Source organism: Gadus morhua, chromosome 4 (assembly GCF_902167405.1).
Source record: "Gadus morhua chromosome 4, gadMor3.0, whole genome shotgun sequence".
Taxonomy (NCBI): Eukaryota; Metazoa; Chordata; class Actinopteri; order Gadiformes; family Gadidae; genus Gadus; species Gadus morhua.
In genome coordinates, this window is record NC_044051.1 from 11,965,384 (window position 1) to 11,977,025 (window position 11,642).

The following is an 11,642-nucleotide window of genomic DNA, read 5'->3' on the forward strand; positions in this document are numbered from 1 at the left end:
AAAAAATAATTATGCGTTATTCAAATGATTATGAATATTGATATAAGACATCGACACACAACTCAACGTATATACAACTACAATTTTTGATTGCATTTCAGTATGAATATAACATGGACATTACTATGACATCTGTAATTAAAGTTGTTGCTTGGAAACTAAAAGTGTTAGACTTTGAGTTGTGAATGGTTCATTTAAATATACTTATTTATATATACAAAAGTGTTAGATTACTCAGAGCCAGGTATAATTCTTTGCACACTGAGTAAAACTGACCTGAGAGTTACCAGTGTACAGTCTGTCTCCAGTCGAGCAGAGAGCAGCTTCACTCCTGAATCCTGCAGATCATTGGAACTCAGGTCCAGCACCCTCAGACTAGAGGATTTTGTGCTGAGAGCTGAGGCCAGAGCTTCACAGCATCTCTCTGTCAGAAGACAGCCATTCATCCTGTAGACACATTAATAGAACATGAAAAAGTTAAGGACCTATATTTGGAAATAATTACGAGGTTATTTCAATTAAATGATATTAGTTGTATTGCTTTCAACTATTTTTAACATTTTGCACATAAGAGGACGACTGACTTAAGTGTTTCCAGTGTACAGTTTGGACTCCCCATTCCAGCAGAGAGCAGACACACTCCTGAATCCTGCAGATCATTGGTACTCAGGTCCAGCTCCCTCAGACTGGAGTTTAGGCTGAGAACTGAGGCCAGAGCTTCACAGCATCCCTCTGACAGATTGCAGCCACTCAGTCTTTAGACAAATTGTAAAAGAATGCGTAACTCTTCAGAGATCTTATAAATGTTCATATTTCACAAATTATTTTAATAATGAGAATAATAATAATAATAATAATAATATGAATAGCTTGTTAAAGAGAAATAAAAGGACAGACGTACAGCAATTTCTTTGAGACTTTGGCGACTGGCAGCAGCCTCAGAAGAACCTCCTCAGAAGCAGAGTATTTCCTCAGGTCAAACACATCTAGTTCATTGTCTGATGTCAATAAGATGTAGACCAGAGCAGCCCACTGACCAGGTTCTGGAGTTTTCCTGGAGAGACTTCCAGATGTCAGGTACTTCTGTATGTCCTCCACTAGACAACGGCTGCCCAGCTCATTAAGACAATTTAACAGATTGATGGCTTTCTCTGTACAGAGATCCTGATCTAGTTTCTGCTTGATATATTCAACTGTGCTAGCATTAGTCAGTGATCTATTTCCTGTCTCTCCAAGCAGGCCTTCTAGGAGAGTCTGATTGGTCTCCTGAGAAAGTCCCAGGAGGAAGCGAAGGAACAAGTCCAGGTGTCCGTTCACACTTTCTAAGGCCTTGTCCACAGCCATATTATGGAGGTGTTGGATATCCATTATGCATTTCTTTTTTGAAAGTAAATTGACACCAGTGTTGATGAAGGTCCAAAAGACATACATGGCAGCAAGAAACTCTTGAATGCTTAGATGAATGAAGCAGAACACCTTTTCCTGGTAAAGCCCGCACTCCTCTTTAAAGACCTGGGTGAACACAGCTGAGTACTTTAAGGCTGCTCTGATATCGATCTCACATTCTTCCAGGTCTGTCTTATAGAAAATCAGGTTACCTTTCTCTAGCTGGTTAAAAGCCAGTTTTCCTAGAGATAAAAGAATCTTCCTGCTCTTCTTAAACCATTGTGAATCTGGTACACGTTTTCCATTATACCGAATGTTCTCCTGTAAGGACTGAACTATCAGGAAGTGGATGTAAATCTCAGTTAAAGTCTTGGGCCTATCTCCTTGTCTCTTCCATTTGTGGAAGAAATGCTCCAGGACTGTAGCAGTGATCCAACAGAAGATTGGGATGTAGCACATGATATACAGGCTTCGCGATCTCTTGATGTGTGAGAGGATTTGTCCAGCCAGCGTCTCCTCCTTGAATCTCTTCCTGAAATACTCCTCCTTCTGTGAGTCTGTGAACCCTCTCACCTCTGTCAACATGTCCACACAGTTAGCAGGGATCCGATTGGCTGCTGCAGGACGTGTGGTTATCCAGATGCATGCATTGGGAAGCAGGTTGCCCATGATGAGGTTTGTCAGTAGCATATCCACCGAGGTGGGCTTTTTGACATCCGTCCAGGTCCCATTCTTGTGGAAGTCCAGAGGAAGCCGGCACTCATCCAGACCATCAATGATGAAAATTACTTTGAACTTTTCGAAGTTGCAGATTTCAGCGTTTTTGGTTTCAATGAAGAAGTGATGGACAAGTTCCACCATGCTGAACGTTTTGTCTTTCAGTAAATTTAACTCTCTGAAAGTCACGTGAAATGTGAAGTCTATGTTTTGGTTGGCTTTGCCTTCGGCCCAGTCCAGAGTGAACTTATGTGTTAAGACGGTTTTACCGATGCCAGCAACTCCTTTTGTCAATATTCTTCTGATTGGTTGAGAGTTGTCAGCAGTAGCTTGAAAGAGGTCTTCACATTTGATGAAACACATTTCTTCCTTTGCTGGTTTCCTGGAAGCAATTTGAATCTGTCTGATCTCGTGCTCATTGTTGATGTCTCCACTGCCGCCCTCCGTAATGAAGAGCTCTGTGTAGATCTCATTGAGAAGTGACGGCTGTCCCGCATTAGCAATTCCCTCAAACCAACTCTTGAACTTCTCCATCATGTGACACTTGAGTTTTTGTTTGCACTTAACCGCAAGAGTTTCTAAATGAATAAACAACAGCAGTAAATATTAATGTCAGTGGAAATTGTATTCCAAATAACTAAATGTCTTGCTTCTTTTCTTCACATTTTCATAACCAAGAGTCTTACCGCTCTTGAGAGTGTGAGCCATCTCATCCTCCTTCATCCTCATCATGCAGAGCAGTGTGATCTTTCCAACTCCCTTAATGGCACTTTTCCTCTGCTGCTCTTCCTCTTCATCCAGTGCCTCCTCGTCATCGCCCTTCCCAACATCATCCTTCGTCTGACTCCCTGAGCATTGTGGGTACTCTGGGAAGTGAGCCCCCCAAAGCTTCGCCAGCTCCTTGTCTACAAATTTTTGCACAGTCGCCTTCACCAGCTAACAAAAAAACAAGATGAGACCTTTACTTTGAAACGGTTTGACTGATTGTCCTAGATTAAACACTTGAAGGGAATATTCGGTCAAGAAGATGTCTATTTCCAATGTGCATTTAAAGTCAACATTTTTTGCACAGGTACACACCATGAACTTGGTCTTCGGATCTGATTGATTTGACGCAGGCAATAGCTCACTAATGTCACTGGTCTCCTTTGAGCTCTCTTGGTGTTGTCTGTGAAGAAAAGAAAGCAGCAAACACACAAATGAGGTATCCTAGGAAGAAAAACATGGCTAGTAGAAGTAAAGATGTGATGTTTTGAGGGAAGCTCCTTCTGCTTTGTAAAGGTTGATAAACATATGTTTAATGCATTTCCTAAGTGGAGGGGCGTTTTTTTTCTTTTTAATCCTCAGGAAAACCTTAGCCTGGCTATTGCCAGGCCAAGCTCACTGGTAGATTGCACTTCGGGCTGGGGAGGCTGTTGTCATTTTCTTCAGCCCAAGAGGCTTGATCAACGGACCTAGTAAATGCCTCTGTACGCAATTTGCTGCCTGCCTTCGCTTCCCTGTCGTCATTGTGTTAAACCAGCCAATAGCGCGCCAGGGGAGAAAAGCCAGCTTGGTGATTGGATCCCGCAAAAGCGTAGTGGAAGCAGAAAGAAATGTCATGCTTCTTTCCAGACCCTTCTGCAGGGCGAATTCAAATCGCCGGCAGAATGGGCTGGGGGTACCAAGCCTAAATAGCCCTACTGGGAACACTACGGAAATCATTAGGGGTCCAAGCCAACAGGTTGGATCCCCATTGTTTTTGTAAGGATTTTTCTTCTTCCCGCCCTGAAAGTGGTACCACAGCCCAAACCGTAAATGGTGCAGACACGCCAATTGCATGACTAGATCCAGGTAAGGCACCGCTACTCAGATAACCAAATCCAGACACACCGGTCACTAGGTGGCGCTATACCAAGGAATACGCGTTGGGGGCTATAACTCCCACACCGAACCTCCCACAGTCAAAAACTTGTACCCACATATGCACTGGAGTCTGCTGCATCTTTTGGCCTAGGCCACGCCCATTTGCGTCTATGAATATTTTTCGCTGTGCCGGCGAAATGCACATATCTTGGACCCCTGCATAACTGCTTGCAGTTCTAGTTGTGTTTGTTGTCAGTATCCATTATCTGTTTGAAACGTGTACCTTTCGTTAGTGGATGGGCGCTCATCTGTAAAGTTCGGAGGCTGACCAATAGACCCGTCATTCTTCACAATGACATGGCTGGGAACCGTGGTGTCTGATGTCTCCTGATTCTTCTCACTTCTAAAAAGAACGATAACCAACCATCAGGTAGTTAGGACTTTAGGACATATTTTGTTCGGTAAACTGTTCAACAATTCTTTACCTTTTCTCAGTAGACTGCTTTCTGTCTTTAAAGTTCACAGGATGACCCATAGACTTGTCACTAGTCATCGAGACACAGCTTGGAACGGGAGAACTGGATCTCTCCTTCTCTGGGCTTCATCACAGCACAGACAAGAGGTTTTATTCACACTGATAATGGAGAAATGGAGCTCTGAGATGGACAACAGGTGGTTGGAGGTCCATATTCAGCTCTCAGCTTTGCTTTGGTGGCCATACTCCCAGGACGGGGGGGGGGTTTAGAAGTTTGGACTTCCCTTCTCACTCTCCTCAGACACAATTCTACACCTTTGCTCAGTTGAAGGATTTGCATTTTGGAAGTTCTCAGGCAGATCTATAGAGCTGTAACTCTTTATGGAGACACAACTGGGACCAGGGGTGTCTGATCTCTCCGGTTGTTCACTTTTTAAAGAAAAAATAATAATAACCACCTTCAGGTATTCTGGATTTAATGGATGGATGCATACAATCCATCCATCTTGGTGTTTCCTTAGGTCTGCCAATAATGGCAGATTGAACTCCTTACCACTCCCCCACTCTGCGTTCTTTCTCAAGGTTTCTTCCTTAATAATAAAGGGAGTTTTTCATGCTCTTTTGGGGGGGTCATAAAATAAGGCCTGTGCAGTCCTTTGAGACTGTTACTGTGGTTAAGAACTATACAAATGGAATTGACTTGACCTCATCGATAGACCTATGGAGACAAAGCTGGAAACACGACCCACAGAGTTCTCCTGCTGCTCTGGGCTACATCACAACACAGACACAGGTTTAACCCAGAATAAGCATGTTGTAACTATTCAGTTTCCATTATTTAATTGAAACAAGTTCAAACCTTTCATCAGTGGACGGGCGCTCATCTGTAAAGTTCGGAGGCTGACCAATTGACCCGTCACTCTTCACGAAGACATGGCTGGGAACCGTGGTGTCTGATGTCTCCTGATTCTTCTCACTTCTAAAAAGAACGACAACCAACCATCAGGTGGTTAGGACTTTTTGACATGTTTTGTTCAGTAATCTGTTCAACAATTCTTTACCTTTTATCAGTAGACTGCTTTCCATCTTTAAAGTTCACAGGATGACCCATAGACTTGTCACTAGTCATGGAGACACAGCTGGCAACGGGAGAACTGGATCTCTCCTGCTCTGGGCTTCATCACAGCACAGACAAGAGGTTTTATTCACACTGATAATGGAGAAATGGAGCTCTGAGATGGACATGGTCCGTATTTACCTCTCAGCTTTGCTTTGGTGGCCATGCTCCCAGGACAGGGGGGGTTTAGAGGTATGACCTCCCTCCTCACTCTCCTCAGACTCATTCATATTGGAGAAATATACATGAATTCAGAAATCTGCCAAAGAAAACCAGGAATAATAAGTCAAAGACAATGAATGTCTATTTTAATATCAATTATTGACAAAAACCCAGACAAACATTTACATCACATTGAGAAATAAACAACTGTGCATGAAGAACAAATGAAAGGAAAAATAAATAAATAAATAAATATATATATTTTTTAATAACACCAAACACTCAAATGTTAAGTAAAGTTCAAAAGTTAAAATCAAAATTAATTTAATTAATTTATGTAATTTAGAAATGGCGCACCAGAGGGCAGCACTTAGCGGAGGAGGTCACGTGAGGTGAGGGTGAAGGTGATTTAACTGATTCAAGCTTCCCGGTTTGTGAACTTTGTTTGATGAATGTTAAATGGGCAAGACAATGTAGAAAACAAAAACAAAACTACAACTGGGTGCGCATTGCAAAAATATGAGATGAGTTGAGTATTATTGTTATATTGTTATAGGCAATAAGGCAATACAGCTATCTGCGGCCCCATCTCAAATGAGATAAGAAATTACGCAAACGGTTCCACCCTAGTTACATATTAACCTGCTTACGCTTTTTTTTTATTTTCAATGTCTGGGATAGGAAAGTTACCGGAGCTACAGCAATCACCACACAAGCTGTGATAAACAAAGACCAATACAAAGTATATTGAGCGTCATCTTTTAGCAATGCAAAGCCATCAATCAGCTATTAGTGACTTTGCAAATAAAATCTATCATAATACACTTGTTGAGGATTGTACTAAACGCCAGACAGAAAATGTTTCACCTTCATCCTATTATTAATTAACCTGACTCTCGCCAGAAGAATTTCGTACCACCCAGCTCCACGGATGAGTGGAGCTAGTTGGAATGAAATTCATTTGGCGAGAGTCAGGTTAATTACTAATCCCCCTCCCTGCCAAACATGAGTCTCAAGTAATTAAAGAAGAATGACGCAGAAAGAGAGAAATATAGGTAACCATGCAGGACTCTGGTTGTTGTTTTTGGTATCCTGCGAGAGCCCACGAATAAAGCATTGAACGTGTAGTATTGATTCTGTAGTCTTTTTTGGAAGCAGCAGACTTCGACACTTTTACCTTGATTTTATCTAATTTATCCACACCCAATATTAGTTAGTCCTGTAGGCAAAACATACCGTAAAGGGTTAGCCCTAACCCTAACCCCCATTCCATAGTCACCATCTAAGCTAACCCAAAGCTAGAGTAGGCCTAAAAGGTCATGTAAACGATGTGCTTTAATACAGAGGGTTTAAATACAGAGGGATACCCTACCATTTTTATTCAAATAAAGACCAGTTTATTAGTATTATTAGTATTAACATGAATTAATTATAAATAAGTACAATATAGAATATGCTTTGAATCTTAAATGTTTGCAGAAATTGATATCAGTATTATTTTATTATATATCAAGAATATCAGAAAAACGTTCGCAAATACTGTACCTTATCCTTACTGAAAAATAAATGTTCTGGTCCAAAATAGTGTGAAATATCCAAGAAACGAATACAAATAGTAAGCTCATGCAATTATATTACAAATAAAAACCTTAGTTTTAGATTCGTCAGAAACCCGTTCGTCTGCAGTGAACTGCAAATTCAGTCACTGAGGCACAGATTTCAGTTTGTCTCAGGCACGTACAGGGAGGGGGGTGGGGGGCCGGAGCACCTGCCCCTTTGTCTGAGAATGTCCAAAGCGCCATTTTGAGTGTCCATTTAAATGATCAATGATTCGTAAAATTGTACATGAACATTTAAAAATTAACCGGTAGAAAATTTAAGATTTCTCCTTTCAAAACCCCACATCAAGCGTTTTATTAGCCGTTATATTTATTTATATTTTGGCTCCGTTAACTTCTCGCGTCCGCGGTTTATTCTTTTACTTAAAGGGGACCTATTATGCTTTTTCAATGTTCATGACCTTTAAACGTTCTTATAATGATTGATAGTCATGTTTAACCATACTAAAGTGTCAAATAATGACGTACATGCATTTCAACGTATTCCCTGCTGACAGTTTGGGGTGGCTGTGCAGAGCGCTAAAAACTCGGGACAACGTTTGCGATTCACTTGTTCACATTTCCGGGAAATCATCTACGTAGATGCACTTCTGCCGCGCCCCCATATGCCTGGTCACACTGTCCGCTCGCGCGCTTCAAGGAAGGTACTGAGTCAGTCAGACTCAGTGGCGTTAGTGCTACCGGACACTCGACTGAACGAACTAACTAACGAACAATTCGCGAACGACTCCTCGTGGCGAACTGAATCACGCGAACTGGGTCACGGAAACGAATCATTGAATCCACCACTAGTCTTGTCACGCTCAATGAAGGAGTGCAATGAACGAGCATGAAAGTTCGCGAATGTTCAAGAACCTTCCTACGTCATTCAACGCGATCGCCAGTTGCCAGGCAACAGACGATTGCGTAGCCTGTTGCCAGGCAGGTTTGGAATTTGTCAACAACTGATGACGTAGGCCGGTACAATTTTCGCCCCCGGTACAATTTTTACGTGACAGCGGCAGACTTTAGCTGTGTTCGAAATCGTTCCCTATCATGGATGTAGTGCACTAAATAGGGTGCACGCCATTTTGTAGGGTGTTCGAATTCTCAGTGGTCCACTATATAGGGCACCATATAGTTGACTTAAAATAGGGTACATATGATGTTCTCTACATGTTACTCTGGTATACCACAATGCAATGCGGTTGTATTTTTCCAGGGGAGAAGAAGAAGCCGAATAACCGCGAAAACGAATACATTTAATGCGAGCCTCCGGCTTTCGTTTAGAAATGTCAACAATTTATTTGGGATTTAACATAGAATATTTAACATTCAAAATTAATTAAACAAGGAAATGTAACATTCAACATCAGTACAACCTCCAGCTTTCGCCGTGAGTGCCCGGTTTGTTTACATGATGTGGGCGCATCTGTCTGCGTCACACAAATACCCGGCGCATTTACTGACGCAAATGACGTTTCGAAATGTTAAGCGTAGTGTCCGAATTCTCGTTCCCTATTCCCTATATAGTGCACTATATCATGTACACTATATAGGGAATAGGGAACGAGTGTATAGGGAACGATTTCGAACACAGCTTTTATTATGGTCCATGCAGCGGACGCTTGGTGATGACGTGTTACTTAAGACGTGATGACGTATGTACAAGAGCCTACCGTGGCCAGGCCACAGTTGCGACGGCCAACGGCCACGGCCAGATGGCCTAGTATGAGTGCACCCTACATTTTGAAAATTCACCGTTGCTAAGCATATAATGACCGCTGTCAATGAAGGTGGGTTTTTTGCCGTCTTTCGTAGCACTCCGCAAGTAGTCTGGTACGTATTCGGTTGCTGACATCTATCATTTATTAGTGAGTTATATATAATAATGAAATGGATTAAAATGGAGCATCAAACACTCAATATTAGTAAACCCTGTAGGCAAAACATATCATGCAGTCACCATCAAAGCTTACCCAAAGCTAGATTAGGCCTAAAAAGGTGACGTAAACAATGTGCTTTAAAACAGAGGGTTTTAATACAGAGAGATACCCTACCATTTTAATTCAAATAAAGACCTTTTGATACTAAATAGTGATAATTAATAACATTGATTAATTAAAAATGATTATTATTTGATCATATCGAAGTTATCAGAAAGATTATCGCAACAACTGTAGGCTACCTTATCTTTATCTTGCTGAAAAATGTATTTTCTTGTCCAAAATGCTATGAAGTGTCCAAAAAACGAATCCAAATAATAAGCTCATCAAATCAAATCACAAATAAAAGTCTTTAGTTTTAGATTCCAGTCAGAAACAGGTAAGTCTGTAGTGAACTTCGAACTGAAAGCCACAGATCGAATAAGCAAATAGACTCTGTTTATCTTGCAAAGAGTTTGGAGGTTAGGTATACTGTCAACAGGAATATCAGGTGACAACCGTTCAGAAATCACTGGAATAAACTAACCTCAAGTTACCTCATAGGGTTAGGGTATTTTAAAGTTCTTTGTTTTTTTTTCCACACGTTACCACTTCAGAATACATAGCCTACAAAAAATGATACTAAGACACAAGGACTGAAAATATACCGATTGTTTAATAGACAGTAAATTAATAATTACAATAGTGAATTGACAATTTAAGAGGACATTGAAAAAATAAAAATATATTTATTTTCATTGGCTCATTTTCATGTTATTTCAGATGATTCTACTTAGGTAAAGCACACGCACGGACCATGTATTGCATTTCAAACATGTGGAATATATTAATGGACTATTAATATATCAGATTCATTGCACAACAAATTAATTTGTTTCATAGCATAGCGTACACTGCAAATCTCACGACATATACATCACAGACAACACACATAGTAAATGTATCAGAATTGAATATTGAGACACATGTTAGCACTGATACAGAACCACTGGAAAATAAGCCACGGTCGACCCAATGTTATGGAATTATCCTGGCCATTGTGCAATTGTGACTGAAAAATCCATAGCCAAAACGTGTGTGTGTGTGTGTGAGTGTACTGTCCATGGTAGCCAAAGGAAGGTCAATTTTTATTTGCACCTAAAGGTGGGTGTAGCAGCAGCGTTTCTCTGAGCAAAATAAATTAAAAACATAAATAAAGAGATGGCCTCAGATGGTTCTTCATTCTGCCAAAATGCCGCACAACAGTTACTAAGGGACCAGACGCAGTGGGGACAACGGACAATGGCGTAAGGCAAGGGTGGTCAGATGAAGATGGGGCATTTCTAAAGGTGAAGTCGACTCCAAGACAAGAGATTGAACAAAGCAGGGACACAGCAACATGTCAGCAGATGTGCGAGCGAGAAGTATCAATGACGAGAGTAAATGTGCTCTTCTTCATTTGCGTTTTTTTTCTTATTGATTGCGTAATAAATCCACCATCCCACTCTGGTCTGTTGTGTAAAGCTATCCGTGATGTTTGTTTTTTTAAGCATGATGATCAGAAGACAACCAAAGAGGTGGTTTTGTGAACAGTTCAAATGCAGCGTCCCGGGCAATATAGTTGCTTAAGGCTTTTACCAACACTAGAGATGGCTGTGGATGACTAAAAGTCATTGTGTTCATCTTTTACGTCTAGGATAGCAAAATCAAGGTTCTCTGCCCTGCTTGGGAGAAACGTCACTAACAAGGAAGGCAAAAATCAGTCCATCGAGTGAAGGAACTCCAAAGAAGACCGAGGTCAATATAGATAGAGATAAACTCGGGGGATAATAGATTTGTGTGTTACAGTTTGTGTATAAGAAGGGGGAATTCTCATCCACAAGGCAAGGATGTGAATGCTGGTGAGGAAGCATCCTTTCTGGTGAAAGGCTGAAGAACATCCAGACCGTGATCACCGCCTTCAAACACATCTCCAGCCATGCAGAAATAAGGCAACCGTAGGCTGTTTTGACAGCCCATCAGAGACGCCAGCAAATTAAACGGTGAAAGGAGTTATGTCTATGGGATGTGTTGCAAATGGAAAGTTCTGGAGGCAAATTGATTAGAACGCAAAGGCAAACTAAAAGCCACTCTCATGACATGAACTTGAGAAATCAAAGGTTGATGTTGCTGCACATCTTCACTGTATCTTCATCATTGTATTCATTGTGCTATGCATTAGGGATCTTTGCCCTAGCCATAACCGTTTTACTAGTAACCTCAGACAATGCTCAGTCTTGATGGCAGTAGTCAGTATGAAGCTGAAAGGCAAAGGTCTGTATTATGGTCTGTATTTAAAACCATGTGGATCTCGTGAAACCATAGCATTAACGTCTAAGGGGTATCTCAATGGGGGTTCAGCCCCTGGCCGGTGACCA

General features: G+C 41.2%; 1 protein-coding gene across 2 annotated transcripts in view; it reads right to left on the bottom strand.

The window, feature by feature from the left end:
• LOC115543040 (NACHT, LRR and PYD domains-containing protein 12) overlaps nt 1-7,425 on the bottom strand; it is a 37,879-nt gene extending 30,454 nt beyond the window's left edge. The window contains exons 1-11 of one of the 2 annotated variants that reach the window (XM_030355580.1): nt 7,248-7,414; nt 5,682-5,799; nt 5,485-5,598; nt 5,283-5,402; nt 4,434-4,547; nt 4,232-4,351; nt 3,184-3,271; nt 2,790-3,039; nt 902-2,681; nt 585-755; nt 277-447 (exon numbers count right to left, since the gene is read on the bottom strand). In XM_030355580.1, coding sequence (XP_030211440.1) covers nt 277-447; nt 585-755; nt 902-2,681; nt 2,790-3,039; nt 3,184-3,271; nt 4,232-4,351; nt 4,434-4,547; nt 5,283-5,402; nt 5,485-5,598; nt 5,682-5,770 — 3,017 coding nt within the window. In that variant the 5' untranslated portion in view covers nt 5,771-5,799; nt 7,248-7,414. Of the gene's footprint in view, nt 1-276; nt 448-584; nt 756-901; nt 2,682-2,789; nt 3,040-3,183; nt 3,272-4,231; nt 4,352-4,433; nt 4,548-5,282; nt 5,403-5,484; nt 5,599-5,681; nt 5,800-7,247 lie in introns of both variants that reach the window. The other variant, XM_030355579.1, reaches the window with a different exon arrangement.
• Between the last annotated feature and the right edge of the window lie 4,217 nt (nt 7,426-11,642).